Source organism: Triticum aestivum, chromosome 2A (assembly GCF_018294505.1).
Source record: "Triticum aestivum cultivar Chinese Spring chromosome 2A, IWGSC CS RefSeq v2.1, whole genome shotgun sequence".
In the NCBI taxonomy this organism is placed as follows: domain Eukaryota; kingdom Viridiplantae; phylum Streptophyta; class Magnoliopsida; order Poales; family Poaceae; genus Triticum; species Triticum aestivum.
In genome coordinates, this window is record NC_057797.1 from 145,891,591 (window position 1) to 145,914,746 (window position 23,156).

The 23,156-nt window shown below is 45.3% G+C and overlaps 1 protein-coding gene across 2 annotated transcripts; it reads right to left on the reverse strand.

The window, feature by feature from the left end:
• Positions 1-126: 126 nt before the first annotated feature.
• On the reverse strand, positions 127-22,348 carry LOC123188058 (DNA annealing helicase and endonuclease ZRANB3). 2 transcript variants are annotated; one of them, XR_006494327.1, is made up of 26 exons: positions 21,897-22,348; positions 20,368-20,691; positions 19,897-20,029; positions 18,626-18,801; positions 18,174-18,247; positions 17,395-17,430; positions 17,230-17,320; positions 17,004-17,063; positions 15,937-16,141; positions 14,334-14,512; positions 13,840-13,941; positions 13,253-13,363; positions 12,745-12,810; positions 12,568-12,666; positions 12,108-12,189; positions 11,849-11,952; positions 11,600-11,728; positions 11,403-11,495; positions 2,396-2,701; positions 1,849-2,033; positions 1,670-1,772; positions 1,385-1,530; positions 1,085-1,164; positions 859-1,013; positions 636-707; positions 127-536 (listed from the first exon to the last, which is right to left on the reverse strand). XR_006494327.1 is itself a non-coding variant. In XM_044600085.1 (25 exons), the coding sequence occupies exons 1-25, from the start codon at positions 22,236-22,238 to the stop codon at positions 438-440; spliced, it is 3,480 nt and encodes a 1,159-aa protein (XP_044456020.1). In that variant the 5' UTR covers positions 22,239-22,347; the 3' UTR covers positions 127-437. The 2 variants fall into 2 exon arrangements, 1 of the variants encoding a protein (XP_044456020.1); XM_044600085.1 differs by lacking the exon at positions 636-707 and having other exon boundaries at positions 21,897-22,347.
• Positions 22,349-23,156: the final 808 nt, after the last annotated feature.

Here is a 23,156-nt window from a genome sequence, read left to right on the forward strand (position 1 = left end):
GTCAGTTCTTCCCCCTCCCTTTGCAGCAACAACAGCACCTTCATTGTCACGCACGACAACACCCCAGCAGCCCGTATGATTCTGCCCCTCGATGTATGAGCCATCCACATTTAGCCTCAGCACCTCCTGGAACTGGATGGCAGTGTCCAGATTCTTGAAATGAATTGAAACAAATCTTACAGCAGCAGCATACCACAATATTGCCTCCAAGTATATGTAAGAGTTTTGCGACAGTAGCTGACTTGGTTGCAATTGGGTTGCATAATTCTACCAACCTTCTTCAGTTGACAACAAAAGGTTGACTGAAGATGGTATCAGATTTGCAACTAAAGGGAAATACATACTTCTACATGAGTATCGCATTCAACACATGCACAAAACATCTGTCCAATGAGACCACAAAATAACCGTCCCAGGTGTACTAGTGCCATAACATGCTATTTTCTGGGCGTAAGAGGAGCCTGCGGTACTGCTGAGTAGGCACTGCCAGGGACTGTAACCGACCAAGAATCATCGTCTTCTGTCGCTTCACATGCCTACAACAAAAAAAAGTTGAATGTCAACATCAAGAGTATTATCAGTGAACTAGAACTGTGCATGTCACAAAAATATGGAACAACTCTACAAAAATCAACCTTATTTACAACTTAATCAACTGACTTCTGAACGTGTCATTTGCGGAAGAATCGATGGTGTCAGTCATGCCTCTATGAAATGGAATGTTGGAAGTTGCAGAAGTAAATATAGGAGAAAATCACTTCTTTTTAACACAGAAAAGACATGTGGTTATCCAGAGAGCTTAAATCTTGCGAAAATTTAAAGGCTAGAAGATACTTGAACTCCAGAGGAACTACTAACATCATCCTTCAGCTGATTCACAGCATTTCTCAGAAGCTCTTCGGCCTTCCTTCTTTCTTCTTTTCTTGCTTCTTTTCGCTCCTTTTGCTGATCTTTGGTGACCTCAGCATGACAAGCCACGCAAAGCGTCCTCATATTCTCGAGTGTGCATTCCCCTGCCAGAAACCACATGAATTAGGACATGCAGTGATGAGCCAACAAGATAGAAACTGTACATGTACTGTACCTCCTCCTTTATACACAGGTACTATATGATCTGCGTGCCAAGCATTTCCCTGTGTTGGCTCTTCGACAAGCTTTGCTAGCCTGTGGTCCAGTACAGCATTAATAAGACAACCCACATGAAACCGTCAGATTAATAATGATGGAAATTCCCATTTTCGTCAATATTTGGTGAGTTCTGTTAGTGTATTACAGCTGTTCAGACCAGAGTGCTCTGCTAAACTGTGCTAGATATGCAAAGTGAAGCATGTAAAAGCTGCCAAAAGGTTGGAAATGCATAGTATCAGAGTGTTGTAGCACTTACAGTTTCTTCCTACATGCAATATTTGGAGCAACACTCCTGATGTGTGCTTCTCTCTTTTGGTTGCTGAGGGGTTTAATATGTTTGACGAGCTTGCAGCAGTCAAGCTTGCACTGGGAACATATACCATGTTCTATTTGAAACAGTGCCTGTAAAGTAAAGGTATTTAACAAGCAGAAACTCCATTACATACTGTACAATTCACAATTTTTGTTTGTAGAAATGGCAAATTAGCCTTATTTCCACATCAGGGCTATGTTAATGGCAGAAGGTAAAAGTAAGTCATACCTGCCGCAGGGCACTCTGGTTGGTTCTCAATCTGTACAACCGGAAGCAATCAAGCTTACAGAATAGATCTTCAAAATATTCGGGTGATTTCGCAAGATTCCCACTGAACAAAAACAAAGAGCATTGTTATGACAGAACATGATTGGCTCCAGAACAAGTACATCAGCGAGTCATATTACCTGCAAAGTTTTTGACATAATTTGCAGAGAGGCTCATCATCAGTAGTCCAGCCTTGAGTGTATTCTCTCTCTTTAGTCGTGCCACGACGTAAAACCACCTTTCTCCATTCAGCATTTTCAGGCAAATGATCACTGACAACACTCAATGGAGCTATACGCCTCTTACTCCCCCCTTTAATCAATCCCTAAGAAAGTCGATCACAACAGACATAAAAGAGGACACCATCAAATCAAGGAACAAGCCAAGTATTTATTCTATGATAAATGTCATCTGTTCTTAGTTTGGCACAAGATCATGTCTCATGTCTGTAGCGTAAGTATTAACTCAGGTAAGACTGGAGTGCAAATGGAAAATTCAGACTTATTCTTATACAAACTTAAGCAGATATTGGGATACTTTTCTAGGACATAAGAAGTTTGCATGACATAGATGTATAGTCGTAATCTCGTGGATACCAGGCATTGTTTTGCACCGTATTTGCAATCTTTGTAACTGGAACAAATTGAGTTTGCAAAGAAAAGAGTGTCAAAGTCAAGATGTGCATACTTGTGTACTGTGGCTGATGCTATTTGTCAGATAGCACAACTCAAGGCTCAATGGAAGCTGTAACGGCTTTCCCAGGAGTTTCCTCTGATCAATTGGTCTTAGTTCTAACCATTCTTTTACAAATGCTTTGAACATATTGCAAAATGCTGGATTAGTCAAGAGCTGCCTACTTGCTTTCTTGTCACTACTAGAGCATAAAGGTGATTCTACTTCTTCAGGCAGAAAATTCTGAAAAAGTGGTCTGGGTCTTGAATCATGTCCTGGAACACAAATGTACAAGTGGATTCGACCTGTATGATGGCTAACCTGTGAAAGATGATGACAAATCGGAGGAATTTGAAGAATTAGATGGCAAAAGAAAGCAAACTGATATGAAAATAATGTTGCAAGTTGGGACAAGCAGTAATACAACATGTAAACTGAATTTGAACCCACCACAGAAGATGGCTCTCTCTCGGCTCCCCCACGCTCCCCCACGCCCCCCAGCCCTCCCACCCCCTACTCCGGTGCAGCCGGCCTCCGGTGAGCCCTCACCCACTCCTGCTCCGGCCAACGGGATATCCCGCTTGCCCCTCTCTACTGCCGCCGCCCTGCCGGCGCTGCCGCGGTTCGTCCAGTCCAGCCAAACTGCGCTACAGGGCATTCTCTGCATTAGCAACGATGCTGCCTTGGCTCGTTCTCAAACCTTGCTGAGCTCCTTGTGCTCGTCGATCACCACCCCAGACCTAGCCTCTGCGACCCCTTTGCTAGCCTGTTTTGCTGGCTCGGCAGCTCACCTTGATGAAACCCTTGCCGCAGCTTTCCTCCACGCATGCTATGGCGGTTCTGCCTTTGAGCTCTTCGTTCACAAGATTTCGCATCGCCTTTTCCGCTTCCATGTCGCCTCAAGGGAGGTGGCTGACCTTGTCCTTCGCTTTGCCGTCTTCAAGCGGCGCCTCGTCTCCCTTGTTGTGCTGCCATTCGACCTAGCCCTAGCCACCCCCGTGCGACCGCCGGCGGCATCGCTCTCCTGCCGCCCGTTGGCCGCTGTCCTCCATGTCTCGTCAGATCTTGGCCTTGCCTTCGAGCGCCTTGCATGGTCTTGCCTCCGCTCCTCCGTCACTCCAGGCTGGGCACTCGGCTCATGGGTGTCGCTCGTATGCAAGGATCATCCAGTTCCCTTTTAATGTGGGGGCTGATCTCTTTGCTCTCATCCTGGCTTGTCTCTTCGGTGGAGATCATGAGGCTTTCAACGTCACCATTGATGGGGAGGGACGCTTCTCCTTCACCGTTGCCTCCAAGGACGTCGCCTGCCTTATCGCCAGCTTTGGTGATTTCTGGCGGCGTGGCATTCTGCTCCGGTTTCCCCCTCCACCGTCGACCTCGCCCCCGTCGCCGGCGGGCAGTGCGGCCTGTGCGGCGGCTGGAATCAGCCTTGCTTCCTCGACTTCCCGCCTCAACTTGGTTCCTGTGACCACGAGCTCTGAGCCCCTGCATCGCCGAGGCGCTAAGGTACGTCCTGTTCGTCCAGGTTTTCGCTTTCGTAGCCGGCTCTTGCATGATCTCCACATCGACATTACGGTCAACCCCAAAACCCCTCACCTTAGCCCAAATGTAGAAGTATGGGTATCAGTTAAGCTTCTTAAGCAGGTAGTCCCAACTGTTAAGCTGGTGTCGGATGCCCTAGACCACCTTTTTTCCAATACTAATGTTTTTCACGTGCAAATCATTGACGAGCATCTTTTTTGCACCTGGGTCTCCTCGGTAGCTGTTAGGACGAGACTGGTTTCCCGCTCTCCCTACGCCTTCTCTCATTTCGAACTAGGCTTGTTTGAAACCCAACAACTTGCCCAGTCTGACCTTGACTCTGTCGTAGAGGAGGACGGCCCTTCAACGGTTTTCTTGTCCTTGAAAACTCGTGACACCAACTACAGTGCCCAATCGATTCTTGGTCGTTTCTCATCAAACTCTCACTGCAAAGACTCGACGCTTGCTACTGCTAGATCGCTATCGCCTGCTATCCCGTCTAGATCTCTCATCTCCCCGGGCCTTGTCTCCTCGCATTTAAGGGATTCAGTATGTGTGCATGTGGAGCCAACTCGCGTGCACGCTGCTTTGGCACCGGAAACTTACGGCTCCTCCCCCCTGCCCTTTTCCCCAACATGCATGGTTCATATCCATCGGACCCCACCACCCATGCATCCCCGGCTTTGCCTACATGCACGGCTCGTGCCCCCATGGTTTCCTCTCGCTTGCATGGCACGCTGGCCCCCCCTCATGCACGCACGTACCCCCCCAGGCCCCTCTCACGCCTCCGCTTGTGCAGATCGCAAGCACATGTTTGACCACTGCCCTTCTGCTGGTACATGTGCCGATCTTGGCCCCTCGGTCGAACAAATGAATCCACCGGCGCCCTTTTCGCCGCTACAGTGCTGCCCTCTGGAGACACAAAATCCCCCCGCGCTGCATGCAATCTTCGCGGCGTCTCTCCAGTCACCACCCCCCGCCCAGCCCGAGACAAGAAGGCTACGCCTACTATGGCCTCGCCTACGTCCGCTTCAGACTACGAGATAGCCGCCCAAACTGTGCCCACCCCGCCCTTGCCACCTCACGCCACTGACAACCGGACCACCCCTTCAACGGTTCCACCGACTGGCCCCACTCAGCCTACCCATGCCCTGCCGCTCTCACCTGACCCTGGCCTCCTGCCCCCCCCCCCCCGCAAACCATCTCTTCGCCGCGCGACAACTCCCAAGTCGTAGTCTGAACTTTGGTCCTGCCCATCGAGCCCCTCGAGCGATCTCTGGTCGCTCCGGTCAGCGCGTGGCCTCGCACGCATGCGCCCCCCACATCCTCTCACCCCCGCTTCTGTCCATTCCTTATCCCCTCTGCCATGACAAGCGACCTTGCCCTCCTCATGCAGCTGTGGCAGCTGAAGATTCTCACGCAACCTGCGGCATGCCGCGGCGCGCCTCGACCCCCGCTCCTTCCCCCTCCTATCGAGACGTGCTGCTGCATCCCAAGGCCAGCTCCATCCCCTCCCCCCCCCTATATATTCCCAACCCCACCCCCCTGCTAAGGCAACAGCACACTACCACTCCTCCCCCGCCTCTTCCAAACGCAAGAAGACGAGTCGCCGGCGGTGCTTCCGGTGTCTCGCGGCGGACGACATCGTCTTCGACTGCAGGGATCCAGTCCGCTGCGCCCGCTGCTGGTGCTCCAGTCATCGTAGCTTCAGGTGCAAAGCTCGTCGCCTTCTTCCCTGTTTTCCCAAATTGCCGCCCTCCCCTACTCCCCGTGCTAATCCTGCCTTCTATCCTTTCAGCCCCATGGATGCTATGGCTGAGCTCGCCGGCGCTGTCGTCTCTCCAACCAACCCGCCTGTCAGCACCGCAGGCCCCTCCACGCTTCGTTTCGGCTCGTTCGAGGTGGAGATCCATGATGCTGCCTCCTCCAACCCCGCCCCGCGCCACTTCAGTTCCCCCTCCATCGAGCCTCACCTCATCTGCCCGGAGGCTACTTTTGATCTCAACTCCCCTCCCCCGGATCTCTCCAACCCAGTGGATGGAGCCGCGGTCAGGATCCAGCTCCACCTCATCAAAGCCATTCATGACTTAGATGACGCAACTGCTGCTACTGCTCGCCGCCTCAACCTTTCCCCTCCACGCCCAACACACGCTCCCCGCCACGCTTCCCGCCTGACATTGACGCCTCCCACGCACCACAACAGTGGGCCTCCCACCTGTATTCCGTGTTGCGGCGTCTTTCCGTGGCGCTGGACCGGTCTCCTTCCCCACTGCTGCTGCTCGCCACGCCGTCATCACGCGTGGCCCCATGCATGTTGATGGAAACACCATCTCGTTCGAGCCTGCTGAAAACCATGGCCATTCCACTGCCCTATTTGAGGACGATCTCACGAAGTTAGAAGCCATCGGCTTCCCCCTTGAGCTCTAGCACCCTTCGGGTGTCCACTTCAACCTCAACTTCCTGGGCGAAATCTTCTCCATTGACCAGTACTGCCTGCTATCCGATGAGCGCACTTCCATCCGGGCTCATGTCGCCCTCTTCAAAGGAACTTCTCTGCCGGATGCTCTCATAGTCCAGCTTCCCAATCTAGATATCCTAGTTGTCCAACTATTCGAGCATGGCAAGGTCTCTCGTATTGGCCCAAGTGACCCATCTCCCTTCTCCTCTGATGAGGATTCGGACTCTGGCTCGGACTCCGCTTCCGACTCGGATTCGCCTGCTCCAGACCCTTCGATCGGTCTCCAGTGTGCCACTGCCGCCATGGCTGCTTTTGGGCCGTTCACCGTCTCCCCAGAATTCCCTCAGGGCCTTCCTCCTTCCCCCTCAAGAAATGCCTCGCTTGCCGCTAATGCTTTTGTGGAGCTAGCTTTAAGCTCCTCCGACGATGAAGTACCCCTCCCTTGCTAGGGTTGGCCTGGCTCCCCCCGTCATACTTGACTCTATCCTTGCTGACATGCAGCCCGTTGTGCCTCCTCCTGTCTCTATCGCCCCAGCCATCCATCCGGTGCCTTCGATCATTGCTTCTATGCTTTCTGCTGCGTCACCGGTGCCTGCCCTCCCCCCCAGCTGTGTGCCTTCGGTGGTCCCCGTTCCTGCTGCCGCATGTACTGCTACTGCCGCCATGCCGGTGCTGGAGCTGGCTCCTCAATCTGTTCCTCCGGTGGTCTACTCTCGCCGTCCCCGGGCTGCTGCACCTCTGGCTCAGCCCCCTCTGCGGGTCTTGGACGAGGAGCCTGAGCCGGCGGTGCACGAGGCCATTGCCAAGAAGAAGCGTGCGTACCGCAAGCGGGCTAGCTCGGTGTTGCATGTCAGGCGGAGTGCTCGTCTTGCTGAGCTGGAGCCATACAGGAAGGAGACCATGGAGGACAAAGCCTCCAAGGCCAAAGCCAAGCGCTTGATGCTGGGCCGCTCCGCTCGCGACTTCGAGGATGCAGTGCGTACCGCTCGCCTGTACCCTGATGCTGCGCAGTTGGGCTCTCCCCATGCCCTGGCCGCTCTGGCTCTGGAGTGTGGCTCCTCTCCTGATGAGGCTGATTTCGTGGCCTCTTTTGCTGGTGCCTCTGCCAAGTGATCTATGTTTAGCTGCATGAAGATGATTGGTTGTTGTTGTAGTCTGTGTCTGCTACTAGCTTTACCTATTCCCACGGGTGTTTGTACCCACGGCTGGGCCCTAGTTATCATGTATCTCGTCCCAAGTTTGGTGTCTGTTTTTGTGATCTATGTCTAGTTTGAATTTGTTGTTCTGTTCGTGGAATGTAAGAGGTTTAGGTGATGATGGAAAATGTACTGAAGTGTTGTCTGAATTACTGTCTCTCAAACCAAACCTCCTTCTCCTTCAAGGAGCCAAATTGGCAGCCCCCTCTCCGCAAAAAATCAGATCCTTTCTCCCCTCTTCCCTCGATTTTGTTAGCTCCCTCCCCGCACGGGGCACGGCTGGGGGGTTGCTAACGGCTGTCTCCACCTCTTCCCTCTCGGTCCAAACATACGTCAACCACTCGTACTGTGCTTCTGTTACGCTTCAATCTATCGCGTGTCAAACCCCCATTGTAGTCACAAACGTTTACGCTCCCACTACCCGAGCTCTCAAAAGTGACTTCCTTGGCGAACTTAAAAGTATTGCCCCCCCTGATAACACCCCGTGGTTAGTCCTTGGCGATTTCAATCTCATTCGCTTCCCTCACGAGAAAAACAACTCTAATTTTCATCAGCTAGAGGCTAATCTCTTTAATGATACGTTGGACCAACTTGCGCTACTAGAACTCCCCCTCCTGGACAGGAAATTCACTTGGTCAAATAATCAAGACTCGCCTGTCCTGGAACGCCTAGATCGTGCCTTCTTCAACCTTGCTTGGAACAATTCTTTCCCAAACTCCTCGCTCACCTCCTTGCCACGCTTTACTTCTGACCATGTTCCACTAGTCGTCTCCATCTCTACCTCCATCCCCCGCTCCCGCCCTTTTCGGTTTGAACGGTCCTGGGCCCTTCACCAGGCCTGCCGACGCATAATCGCTCAGGCAGCAGCCCAACACAGTCACTCCAGCCCACCGGACTCTTCCCACCTGGCCCAAACTCTTCAAACCCGCCATTCGCGCCTAAAGCAATGGGCTAAAACTCTCAGACCACCATCCATCAGGGAGGAACGGTGCAAGACGGTGCTTAGGCTAATCGATGCCAAGGAAGAATCACGTTCCCTCTCTGCTGCTGAGTCATCCCTGCAAATCGTTCTCAAAAGTACCCTTCATCAAGCCATCCGGGATCGCATGATAGCAATCAGGCAGCGGGCCAAAGTCAAACGCGCCATCTAGGGGGACAAGAACACAAAAATTTTTCATGTTTCCGCCTCTCAACGTTTCAGAAAAAATCAGATCCCTTTGTTACGATACCAGAATCAGGACTTCCTTGCTCATGATCAAAAAGCTTCTATTCTGAAAGACTTCTACCAAAATCTGTTAGGCCGTCCGGCGATTACTTCGTGGAACTTTGATTTATCTCACCTGTATGCTACCCCGGTGACCCAACTTCGACATCTTGATGCCCCCTTCACCTTTGACGAAATCAAAATGGCCTTCCTGCACATGAACCCCAACGCTAGCCCGGGCCCTGATGGTTTTGGGCCTTGCTTCTACAACTCGGCCTGGAATTCCATCAAGCGCAATCTCATTGCTTTCTTCCATGACTTCTATCAACTAACCTCTCAAACGGAGCGATTTAACAAATCTTTCATTGTGCTTCTCTCAAAGAAAGATGGTGCTAACTCCGCGCATGCTTTTCGCCCAATCTCTCTGCAAAACTGCCCAATCAAAGGCATCGCCAAGCTCCTCACCAATCACCTAAAAACCTACATCCCACTACTCGTGCACGGTGACCAAACTGGATTTATATCTGGACGGTGTATTGCTGAAAACTTCATCTATGCTGCTGATTCTTTAAACTGTTGCCATAAACGAAAAGCCGCTTCAATGGTCCTCAAGCTTGATTTCAGGAAGGTGTTCGACTCCATTTCGTGGCCTTACCTGCTCAAAATACTTCGCCATCGGGGCTTTCCAGATCGGTTCTGCTCCTGGATTGAGGACTTGCTCTCTACCGGTAAAACTGCTGTCATTCTTAACGGGGTACCTGGTAGCTGGATTCAGTGTAAAAACGGCCTTCGGCAGGGTGATCCCATCTCGCCGTATCTGTTCATCATCGTTGCCGATGTTCTCCAACAGCTCATCCTGTCTGCCGCCTCTGATCCAACAAACGAGCTACACCACCCGGTCTACAATGATATTCTGCCTTCCATTCTGCAATATGCCGACGACACCCTTGTCATTGCCCATGCCTCCATCACTGCTGCCCGCAAACTCAAGCAGCTTCTCGATGATTTTGCCTTGGCAACTGGCTTCTGTATAAATTTTGCCAAGACCACTTTTGTCCCCATGAATGTTGATGACACAACCGCCTCCGCAATTGCCCAAATCTTTGGTTGTGCGATCTCTAGCTTCCCCCAAACCTATCTCGACCTACCCTTATCCCCCACTAAGCTCCCCCCCCCCTCGGCCTTCCAGCCCCTCCTCTCCTCTTACCGATCTTTCCTCTCGGGCCGGTGCGCAAAATTGCTCAATCGTGCGGCGAGGCTTGTGCTCATCTCTTCTGTCTTAGACTCTCTCGCTACGTACTTCATGTCGGTTTTCAAAATCCCAAAGAAAACGCTAAAAGCTCTGGATGCCATTCGATGCGCCTTCTTTTGGGCTGCTGAGGAGATGTGCACGGGATCCAAATGTTTGATTGCTTGGAAAAACGTTTGTAAACCAAAAATTTTTGGTGGTCTAGGCATCAAGAACCTAGCTGTTCAGAACGACTGTCTCCTTATGAAGTTTGCTTACAAATACCTAACCCATGAAAATACCATCCGCCTGCCTTGGGTTGACTGGGTAGATAAACAACACCTTTGCAGCCTCTCCCACTTGGCATCATGCCGAAACCCCTCGTTCCTAACTAAAATTATCCAAACACAGCTTCAAATACTCCTCCCGATCACCTTTGTCCTCACCAATAATGGTCAGAAGACTTTCTTCTGGCTTGACACCTGGTTATTGCCAACCTCTATAGCCACTGCTTTTCCGAGCCTTTACTCCCACTCTACAAATATCTTCATCCCAGTGGTACATATCATGCAAGACGGGATACAGGCAAACCTCTCAAACAGGATAACCTCGGCCGCCTCGCGCGAGCTAGATGCTCTTTGCTTGTTGTTGCAGGATGTTCGGTTGACGGTTGGCCAGGATGAAAGGTTTTTGCTGCATGGGCAAAGCTACTCGTCCAAAGCAGCATACAAGATTCGGATGCATGAAGACCTGGAGGACGATCACGCTGATCTCATCTGGAGATCAAGAGCGCCGCACAAGCTTAAACTGTTTGCCTGGCTCTTGTTTCGTGGCAGACTAAACACTAGAGCGAACCTGTCCTACAAACACATGTCTGACTCCGCCAGCTGCCCGCGCTGTGCTGCTCTTTCTGAAGACACTTCTCACCTGTTCCTCGACTGCCCGCGTGCTGTGCAGATTTGGGCACAACTAGGCCTCCCCACGACGCCCAGATTCCAGGATCTCTGGATGGTTCAGCTCCCGCATGAGCTTGATTGCAGGGTGTGGCCGGAAGTGCTACTGGTAGTGCTCTGGCGAATTTGGGACTCCCGCAATGCTGTTGTCTTCCGTTCTGAAGATCACTCTTCTCGTTTTACCACCCAGAACATTGTAACTGACTTTGAGCTTTTTTCGCATCGCCTGAGAGATCATGCTGACAAGGTAGCTGCCAGGTCTTGGCTTAGCTACCTTACCACACGGCTTGCCGTGCCCCTGTAATCTGTAATCTGTCTCTGCTGGGCCCCTTTTGGCCGATTGAGTAATATATACAGGTGGGGATCCTCTCCCCCCCCCCCCCCCCCCCCCCCGGTGATTCCTCAAAAAAACATGTAAACACAAAGATGACAAAAGATAGTATAAGTGGAAGAATTTTTAACCTCGAAACGCAGATACTCCACTCGAATATGGCCATCTGAAATAGTTCCTGGAAGACCTAAAGTATCACGATTTTCACAAAAGCTCCTACGAACCTGTTGTATTTGAGCAGCATAAGATACATTGTATTATCCACTAAAAATGACACATTGCACAAAATACAATATAATATAATACCAGCAAGAATTTTTTTAATTACCTTCGTTGATTTACTTCGTGTACTTGAAGAGCCAGAGATAGCTGGTGAAATAGAAAAACTATTGCAAACTGTATCTTCATGTACTGCTGGACCTGGAGTATATTGCATTCCTGAATGAAGGCCTTCATCCTAAGAGGGTAAGGTGCACAAGCAGAATCAGCTGGAAATCAAGCATGGGAATGCTGAATGAATGATAAGAGAGTCCAGTGAATAATGGCAAAAAAATTAAGAGGGGCATCTTGTTTGAACCTCAATCTGTAGAGGAATAGTCCTAATAGTGAAATCTGACTCAAGCTCCATATCGCTGATGCCAGGAAGATGGTCAACAGACATAGTGCCACTTTCCAAAAGACCTTTTGATTCACCAGAAGAGCATTGTATAAGGCTTAAATAACTCAGTCTCTCTATCAATTAATCAGCTAGAGCTAATTGTTGATTCCATTAAAAAAAACTTTCCATTCAAAAAATTTAGTTAAATCATCTGATGCTGATTTTCCTAATGTTTTACCTGCACCACAATTTGGAAGAAACTCAATTTCTGGTCTCTCCTTAGTGTTACTGATTTCCCCAAGGTGGTAAACTTGATCAACCTTACAAAGAAGGAAGGAACGATGAATGAATAAACTTGATCAACCTTACAAAGAGGGAAGGAATGATGAATGAATAAAGCCTAATAGAATAACTGAATTGCGTGCATTGGTCCTAGAATCTTGCTCAAGATCCTAGTAAACCAACTGATGCCAGCAGTGATACAATCAACCAGGTCTCATCTGAGTTCTAACACTTTACCAGGCTTCTCCGTACATGTAAAATATTTTCTCAGTTTGTAAATAAAGTTTCAACACTATCTCAGTTGCAAATGTTCCACAAGTGTGCTTCATGCAGTTGCAAATGTTTCACTCGCCTTTCTGAAATTAATTAGCACCTACGACGCAGCCAGTTGCAAACCCAATCACTTATGGACTTACCTCAATTTCTCTTATAGCATCTTTCTTCCCATTCACCATAGACGAGACACGGAACAGACTCTGGTTCAAGCGAAGCCACTGTGGTTCATCTGATGTGTTCTGCAGGAACAAAATAATTTAATGCTCTAATTACCAAAATTACTAAATACACTACAGGGAAACAGGAAAGGAGCTAACCTTTGCGCAGAATATATATATATTGACCGCATTTGTTTGACCACGCCTATGAGCTCTATCCTCGGCCTATTATGATGTTATCACCAATTAAATGTAGCAGTTAGTAGTTACAACAACATTTGAAACAACAGTAGAAGAGAGTGAACTGTACATGTGTTCAAGACTGCACATAAAGTGTGAAGTGAACACACATGGGCATAAATTCAGAGACTTTGCGGTGACACTTCATTACACTTGTGGACATAAATTTGAAACAACAGTAAAAGAGGGTGAGCCATACATGTGTTCAAGACTGCACATAAACTGTGAAGTGGACACATATGGGCATAAATTCAAGGACTCTGTCGGAACACTTCACTACACGGGTAGGTTCACAAGAACAGCTGGATTGGTTTAACATTGTATACTTCAAAACTACCAAGATATCAAAAAAATTCTCCTGGTTTAATTTTGCACTTCCTATGGGTTGAAATGAAAATGTATGTGCAAGGTTGGAAAAAACAAGTACCTGAAGTAAGTCTGAAGACGATCTTGGGAGCTCCAGGAAAACAACATTCTGAGCAGATGAAAAGTCTAAACCAACACCACCAGCAGTAATTCCTATTATTGCAACCTTGACCTATTTAGCAAAGAGTAAAATAACTCAATGATGGATAAGCAGTATGCAAGATAAGAAGCGTAGCATCATATGGACTAGGTACAAGGGATTTTTTCCCTGCCGTGATTTTTTTTCCAAATTCTGTAGAAATCACATATAGAAGTAAAACTTCTCAGGCGTAGGTATGGGCATGCTCTATATCCATACAATTTTTTAAGAACAGACTCAGTCCTGCTTGCGAGATACAAAAATGGCAGATTAACTGTTTAATTCAGACTGTTGCATGTCATAGCTTTAAATTTGGTATCTAGAAAAATGATTCAGTTTGTTCTTGAAATTTTTCATGGATAGAGAGCCGGCACATACCTATAGCTGACATTCTTTTGTCAAAACATTTAAACTTGCACAAACAAATTTATGGAAATTGTACTATTTTCACAAAATTACTCATACTCTAACAGTGGTGAGTGATGAATAAAACAAGGGGAAATGAAAACCTCTGGATTCAAACGGAAAGAATCAACAGCTTCTTTCCTTTCTCTAGGAAGTGCGCTGCCATCAATGCGAACAAACTTGATCTCCTTCTCAGAGAGGAACACCTGGATAGAGAATACTTGAGTCAAAAGTAGAAATATTTTTTCTTCTAGAAGTCATATAATTAGACACTTGAGTTTAGCAGCAGCCACCGAAAGAAACGTTAGGAAGTGCTCTACCACTGGTCCTCAGACCCTTACCAAAATATGCTGGACAAGATATTATCATCTCTCTAACTTTTGATGTGACTATGTGGGTCCAGTAAGCCGTAATTTTCAGGAACAAATGTCACTCAATTTCTTTCAATTACTTGTAAAGTGCCGACTTTTGAGTATTGAATCTTATTGAGATTCTTATTCCTTATTTAATACATAAAGAACAAAATTGGTTGAAGCACCACTTAAGTATTCAAATTACATATAAAAAACCCATCATAGTTTGTAAACGTAAATCTTACCTGCACTCCATCTAGAACCTTCAAGTGGTGGGCGAAAATTAGCGTTTTCTGGCAACTAGACTGGGCGTCCAGATTATCATGCATCAAATGATTTGAGAACCACTGACTAAACCCAGGTATTTTTGCAATGCCAATTTCCTGGGGGGAGAAATGCCTTGGAGATTTCTTGCAACTATCATCTGAGGAAATGGGAAAAAAACAAGGAAAGTAACACATAGCTTAGAAGCATCATCTTAAATGCTAAAACGACGAAAAACATTTGCTTCATCTGATCATCTCTCAGTAACAGTTTTGATACATTTCACCATGTCATAGTAAGAATTATTTACGAGTTGAGGAACAGAATATATCAGATCCAAAAATGGTAGGTTATGGTCATATAGATAAATGTTTGGAATTTTGAAGGTGACAATTTATATTCAATACATTAGAATAAGGTAGAATTGGAATCTTCCAGTGGAAATTCATTGGTAGTATAAAATAGACAGTTGCAATTCCATGATTCCATCAACTTTTTGATATACATGGAGTACAAACAATGCTAACGTCTCTGTTTGTAAAGCGTCCCTAAAGCGTCGCTTAAGCGACGCTTAAGCGTTAGAGCGCCCTCCAGGCTCAAAGCGTCCAACTCGCTTTAGACATGTGTCTAAGGCGTCCGCCTTAGACACTAAAGCGTCTGAAGCGCCTGCTTAGGCGTCCTGATTGGCGCTTTAAGGCAGAGAGGACGCCTTAGACTTGCCAGGCAGGGTACAGAGATTCCTGGCAGGGAAACAGGGCTGGGCTCACATGTGAAACAGTTACAGGAGGGGAAAGAAAGAGAGAGAACCAAAACCAGAGCGTGCAAATATCCAGGCTTTCAGCTCTTTCCTCTCTCCTCTGGCAGCAGCTTCCTCAGATCTGCACCAGCCTTTTCTGCTCTGTTGTGTGTTATGCTATGCACAACTCCTCTGCTGTTAGGTGCTACTGCCTCTCTTATAGCAATTGGCTAGTTGCTTACTGCTTAGTGGATGGATCAGAATATATGGGCTCACTGGTGGATTAGAATCAACATATATATGTCTCACTAAATGGTGCTCTATTATACTGCCCATCAGGTTCAGAGTCTGTGTAAAGCGTCGCCTCGCTTTACGCTTTATCGCTTAAGCAGTGAGGCGCCCCCCTAGCGCCTCGCTTCGCTTTACCGCTTTATAAACATAGGCTAACGTCAAAGCTTATAGTTCAAATCAAGAAAATGTTGGGAATGTTTGTATTGACAGTGTTGATATTTTTTTGTTACCGTCAGTATAACATTAGCAAAGGGTTCCCCCATTGATCTAGATTTTGCAAATGCATTTCAGATAGTCAATGACAGCATCATAATCTGCACAGCTGGAGGCCAGGCACATTTGGTATTGCATATGCAAAGCAATGACTAATGCAACAAACATGCTTCAACAAAATGACCGGTTAGTTTTAGTATCTACAGCCAGTCCTCTTGCTTTAGGCCAATATAACTATCTATTCGACATCACACCAGTTCATGGCAAATTCATAGAAGGTAATCATGTTGGTAAGATTAACATATGCGATTGACATCTGCTACTATTAGCAGCATGAATGTTACCTTTTCCCTCTTTTGCTTCTTCACAGTCATTGCTTATCTCAGAAGAGGCAATTATAGGAGCATCAGAGCTACTATATGTGCTATTGTAATCCCCTTGGATAATAGAGGTGGCTGTCCTGCTATTCAATGCCTTCAACTTTAACCTAATGATCTGCCGGCGCTTGGGCGGCAGTTCATTTAACAAATGCTCCTTCAAGCGCCTAATCTGCAGCACAGAAGCAAACTCCAGCCATTAGATCTGAAATTGATAAACCATCAAATATCAGCCTAACACATCATTGCAGTTACATGGCTTGTGACAGGAAGCAAAACGACCCGCCGGGCTTTAGTCCATATAGCTAGCAACTTACTACCCTCATTCTCCTCTGCTTTTCATTTCAGACATCAACATGACCTCCCTCCAATACCCACATTGCACCATTAATTTTCTAATCATATGGTACAATATTTAAGAAATGGGATCATATAGAAGCACTTCAAGTGAGAAATCTAGCAATATAATTTTCATGTGACACATCAATATACTTTGTGGACACAGTTGTTGAAGTTCCATCGCACGCATTCTAAACAATATCTATAAGAGAATGTATGGAGTATTACGCACTGAAGCTAGTCTCATTCTTAAACATGCTTCTGTAGTAAACACACGTTCATTGGTAAAAACATCATCAACCATGTAAAGGATAGTTTCTACTCCCTCTGTAAAGAAATATAAGAGCGTTTAATTCACTACTTTAGTGATCTAAACACTCTTATATTTCTTTACGGATGGAGTACAACATAAATAATTTCATCATGCATAGAGTACAGCATTCCATAACATACTGCCATGCAGACTCTATACATAATCAAGTGAACAAAGTTCATACATATAAAAACTGTATATACTGCCAAGCTGATCAAAATCAATTAACAAATATCATCAAGCAGAACTTAGGCCAAATATGCAGTGACCATATAAGTTCATGAGCAGTTTGGATAGCAGTAACAAGATACAGTACCATGGATACAATAATCACAGAAAGCTATACAAAGAGGCTTTAATAGCTGAGAGAGAAAGAGCTGACCATCAGAGTCTGGCTGAGCAGAACATTTAACTCTGTCAAACGAGCACCTTTTGAGAAGTCCTGGACGTGAAACGATGTGAAGAACTTAAATATTTAAACATTTCTGTATAGACTAATAGATAGTCAGACACTATTTGCTCAAATTAACTGCAAGTGCAAGTCTGCAAGGTTTTGAAGCGATCTACCAATCTCCTTGACAATAGGGACAATCACAAGATATAGATACCTGGTAAATTTTACCCTGGGAGCTTTGAGCAACATGCAGTGAACAATATGTCTTTGCAAATTCAAATTTATCATCTCCAAGCAAACGGGGACTGAAAACCAAGAGGGAGTGGTCAGAAAAGATCAATATGCCCAACACAATAAGATGACATTCTGCTTTTCTTACCATAACATATTTATCTGGTGATAGATGTCAAAAGGTCTATTGTCACCTAGGAAAAAAAGAAACCATTAGTTAAATCTGACAAACAAACATATATGGTAAGTGAAGTCCAGAGTAGTAAATGATTTAACTAATTTTCTGGAATGCAATTGTATCACAACAAAATCACACATCAGTACCAATCAGTCAGATATATCGTGCGCAGGGTAAAAAGTACTCCCACAATACAGAATGCAAAGACACGGATGGGCACTTTTAACACCCACAATACAGACACTGAGCTCAGCTTACGCAAAGAAAATAGAAGATACAGATGTAACAATAATTGGTAAGGGACGTGGAACCAATATGCAGTACAAATAATTCAGCAAATCAGTATACACCTTTAGGTCCCTATTAGAAAAAATGAACAGGTAACCATATACTGAAGAGACATATGCAACTGACATGTTTCTCATGGATCACTGGTCTTAGTTTGATGTTCAAAACAGAAGGAGAAAACTGGCAAAGACCTTTTAGTAATATTTTCTAAAGTCAAAACAGTGGGAGAAAATGGTAGTTAAAAAACTACAATTATTTTCTAATTCTTAACTAAAATGGAAGTGCTTTGAGATTGATTCTAATCCTAACATTTGAAATCATCTAATGGCATACATAAAATATTTCATATACCATAAATCCATTTGCCTGTTTATAGTTTTAAATGTCCACAACAAAAATAGCGCAACAACACAAGGATCCCTGAGAAGAATCAATGGATATATTTTAGAAGTTAGTACAACCTTGACAAAGAGGGTGTCCCAGAAAGCAACACAATGCGGTTGATATTGAAAGCTATTTCCAGTACAGCTTTTGTCTGTCACGGTCACAAGAGAGTAGAAGTGATCATTGGTAAAGCAAGCGGAATGTTGATGCATCAGACTAGTAAGACTACAAATTATAAATAAAATTATCAGAGAAGGCGCCTTAAATTGAAATAAGGTGGCTGAAGTGATAAGAAAAAGATTGCTCAACAGAGTTTCAGTGGTTCTGCATTCTTACAGTATTTTAAATTAAGAAAGCACAATGGAATGATGAAAACACGAAGCAGGTTTAAAAACACTTTTTTCATCAAAGAGAGTAACCAAGCATAACAATGTTATGATTACTACAGAATAATAAAATATGATGTGTCAAATACACTCTCCCTCCTGGATTGGGATTGATATATTCAATTGTTGCCTGATAGTATCACCTGAGTATTTTCTTCTTTCATCTTTGTGCAGCGTATATTGTGGGATTCATCAATGATCATCAGTGCCCATCTCCTATTAATCATACTTTTCCGAAGGATGCTTAACATCGTGTATGAAATAACAACGACCTTCGGACAAAAATCTAAATATTCAAGACTGTCTCGTCGACCAAACACTGAAAAAAAAAGAACGAGAAAAATACAGATATAATTATTACAGTCAAATTTGGTATTCTTTATACAAAATAAACACTGAAAAGCTGAAAGCCAAGGCAATAGAGCAGTGTCCAAAATTGAAGATGCAGGTATACGAGGGACAAGGAATAGGATTAATGATTTTCACCAACATAAATCTTTACATATCTTCTACATATCTAAATAGCTAGCCCCCACTAGTAGATTACTCTCCACATGCGTGCCTCCATATCACCTCAATCATTGGTAGCCGTTTGATTTACTAAATTGTGTGACATCTTCAAATCATCATGCATGTACTCATAAGTTACAATTTTGCAAATATATCCATGCAAAGCATGCCACCTCATCAAGCCATGCATGCCTTTTTTTCTTGGGGGAATCAAATCATGCATGTTAGTCACAAGTTAATTTTTTTACTGTGCATTAAGTTCTGTAGTCATGAACGGTATATGTGTTGGACGCTTGGAGCAAACATATATAGTTCATGCTTCACATTTTTGTTAAAGATGGCGTCACATTAGGTTCAGTTTAAATGTTCTTCGCTTTTTTAAATCATTTTGCCACATACTTGGTAGGTTTTATTGTTTTAAAAATGTAAACCGAGAACATTTTCCATTTATTTTATGATTCTATGTTCAGTAAGATACTAAGATCCAAGGATAGGTCAACTTATGAAAAGCAATATTGGACTAATGATCCATTGAAACTAGGTATAGAGTGATCTGGTCCATCTATGAATGTTCATACGGAATGCAATTTTGTCCTGCAACTGTTTTTACTGCAATATTTCAAAACTGACGCTGATGCAACAAATGAATGATATCTGGGCCAAAAGAATTCGATACTTCGAATATGTATGGATAAAATACAAAATATGCAATTCATATATGGAGATTGTTACCACATGGCACATGTGGTAGGCAATTCAAATTTGATGAAATAAATATGGAGATCGTTGTAACTTCACAAGCATTCAGGATCAAATTAGATACACTAAAGATATGCAAGAATTATAATACCAGGTTTGACATCAGTAAAATTAACTCTTGAATAATGAAACTCTGAATCAGTACCAAGATGAATATCTTTTGGAAGAAATGAAGGATCCCAGCGTTCCAATTCCTCCGCCCAAGTATAACGCAGAACAGCTGGACACACTATTAATAGAGGGCCCTCGTCCTTGAAGCAACAAGCTATTGCAATTGCCTGCATTTAAATAAATGAGAACATACTACTTCCCCATTCTGTTCAAGAAAAATAATACTGCTTCAACATGTGGGGGGAAATTACGCTCAAAAGCAGATATGATGATTTCTTCATTAAGGTCTAAAAGGCAAGTGCTATATAATTAACTGTTCAGTAAAACAGACATAAAATTCCAATCGGTTACTGCCCAAAATGTATTGATGCAAGCTCAATATCAGTGTGCTCAATATCCATATGCCAATTTACTGTATTTTGCAAGTTGTAACACCGTGGAACAAACAATTTTATGCATATAAACTATCTGCACAATAATTATACACAAAATATAATGTGCTTACCTGGAGAGTCTTGCCAAGCCCCATCTCATCTGCAATAAGGCAGCGCCCTTGCCTCCGAAGCCCAAATTTCACACCTTCAAGTTGGAAGGGTAGAAGTGCATCTTGTAATCGACGTGGCAGCTTCATGAGAAGCTCGTCAACTTCTTTATCAGAACCGCAGTTTGTGCCAGCATTTTGAACAGCACGCCTTGTTCTATAAGGTATATCTTGCACAACAACGCCAGTCAACTTCCTCAAGCATTGCAACACCAGCTCATAGTGCACCAGTTTAAAGACAGAAGAAATATGCCCGCTTTGACTTTGTGTTGTGGAGAATGGTACAGCCTACCAACAATAAGAGGGAAGATATCAGTTTAGATTCTAGACCAAAAGGCTTATCATCCAGAAAAGGGACTAAGAAGTAAGAACCAGATGAAAATAATTATTACAGCGGAAGTTTACATTTTATGCTTAAAAGCATCCACAAATTATTCGATCCCCAAAAGGATTACTCTAAAATGTGATATAATCACCATTTACTCCCTTCAGTCCTATAAAAGCTGCCATTTCAGACATCTTTGCGGTCTTCAAAATACATCTTGGATCGTTAACTTCTATTGCAATATATCTATAAAATCCAAAAATGAATACTGCAGAAGTACTTTCTGAAGCAGATTCACACATAGGATTTTCAAGTATCTAATCTAAACATTTTGCAAAGATGTTATCAATCAAAATATCAATAGTTTGACTATATATTCTTGTCCAAAAGGTATGTTTTATAGAACAGCGAATACTGTGAAGATAACTTAGTGGCACAATCATTTACTGATTAAAAAGGTGACACTGAAATATGGACGAAATATTAGTTGCTGGCACTTTATATACTCAAATATTTGTTGTGGCATTCGTAGGTACCAGCAATTGCCCATAAAGCTGATATCTGGAAGGCCAAGCAAATTCTTCAACGCTCGGCAGTTAAGCCAAAAGGCAGGGCATTGTCAGGGTTCGACCTCCAATGTTTGTGTCTAGCATTCTATTGCATAGAGCCATAAGACAGACAGAAGATTGGCTAGAGTATGTTTGGAGCAAGATCGTTAAGGCGATTATCCATGTGAAGGTATGAATGGGTTGATTTGGCGATGGCACACAGGGGATTAGATCACTAGGCTATGAGTGAACCAAACCTTCTGACAAAAATCCATATGAAATACAGTATCCATATCCATTTGGCAAAAAAATGCTGTAAAACGAGCAACTGGCCAAGAACCCAAATTAAAGAACGGCCATTTGTCAGACACGCGGAATGGGCAAATAACCACCGGAGCGATTCAGGCATGTCGAATCAAAGAACAAATAATGGTCAAGAAAACACGCAAACACCAAAGTTTCGCCAAGAAATACGATTTTTTTTGGAGAAACTCTTAGTATAGTCAAGAAAGCACGGAATTACTCGCGCATCGCCAAGAAAGAACTAGATCCCTAATCGGAGCCCGAATCGGCAAGAGATGCGTGCACTAGACAAGAATTCAAGAACGCGAGGATCGTACCGAAGCGACGCAGTCCTCGACGGCGCGCAGGCAGTCGGCCTCCCCGGGGAAAGCCTTGCCCTCCGTTCGGCCCACCGTCACCTGGAACTCGTCGGGGCTGCACACCTCCAGCACCGCCCGGAACCCCGTCGGAGGCGCGGGCGGCGGAAGCGGTTGCGGCGGCGGGCAGGGACGCGGGGGCAGAGGATGGGCGGTTCTTGGGCACTTGGCGAGCCTGAGCGACTCGGCGGTGGTGCCGGCGGCGGCGGAGCGCTTGAGCCTCTCGAGGGCGGCGAGGCGGCTGGCCTCGATGCGGCGGCGCTGCTCCTCCGTGAGCCGCACGGGCTCCGCCGCGATCTCCATGGACCACGCCCGCACTAGCACTAGGGGTTGCGGAGGCGTGGGGTTCTCTGACAAGGAACGACGGCCGTTTCCGCCGCTGGGGGGAACGGAACACGGGGAGCGGGGAACGGCTAGACGAAGGATATATTGGGCCACCAAGCCCGTGTTTCATATACGCCGCGCTGGGCTGGGCTGGGCCGGGCCCCCTCGCCTCCGACGAACTTTACGACGATACCACCAGGAAGCAGATCTAGACCGTCTCCTAAAAGAAATCTAGAGCGCAAGATCTTCCACTGAAAAAAACAATCTAGAGCAATGGAAACTGTGTACTGCACTGCAGAGAAAGCACAGGAAAGAGCCAAAGAACTTGGGGATGCGGGCAAAAATATACTCCCTCCATCTCTTAATATAAGAGTGGAGGGAGTATAATCTAAAAAGTTTTATACTCCCTTCATTTCTAAATATAAGTTTTCTTAGACATTTCAAATGGACTACAACATACGGATTATATAAACATTTTAGAGTATAGATTCAATCATTTTGCTCTATATGCAGTCATTTGTTGAAATCTCTAAAAAGACTTATATTTAAGAACGGAGGAAGTATTTCTTTATAAAAGGAGTACTTCACGACTTCGCGTAACTTCACAATACAAATCTGTGCATAAATTATAGTATAAAATGTGACCAATATGGCGTTTACTTCATAATACAAATCGTGCAACTTGCATGAACTCAAACTCCAAGCCTCCTAAGGCCTTGTACAATGGGAGATGCTTAAGGAAGGTGCTTAGAGAAATAAACCAGGCTTTCCTTAAACACCAGTGCTTATTTGTACAGGGTAGACCCTTAACTAAGCACCTCTCCTATAGAAATAGGCACCGGTGCTTCAGAAAAAATCGGTTTATTTTTCTAAGCACCTCTCTAAGCCTCTCCCATT

Bases quoted from the DNA above. Each gene is read 5' to 3' on its own strand.
- LOC123188058 (XM_044600085.1), bottom strand. From the start codon at position 22,238: ATGGAGATCGCGGCGGAGCCCGTGCGGCTCACGGAGGAGCAGCGCCGC. The intron at 16,142-17,003 runs GTCAGCTCTTTC...TCTGTGCTGCAG, and splicing joins TGCTCAGCCAGACTCTGATG to ATTAGGCGCTTGAAGGAGCA. The intron at 11,496-11,599 runs GTAATTAAAAAA...CAAATACAACAG, and splicing joins CACGAAGTAAATCAACGAAG to GTTCGTAGGAGCTTTTGTGA.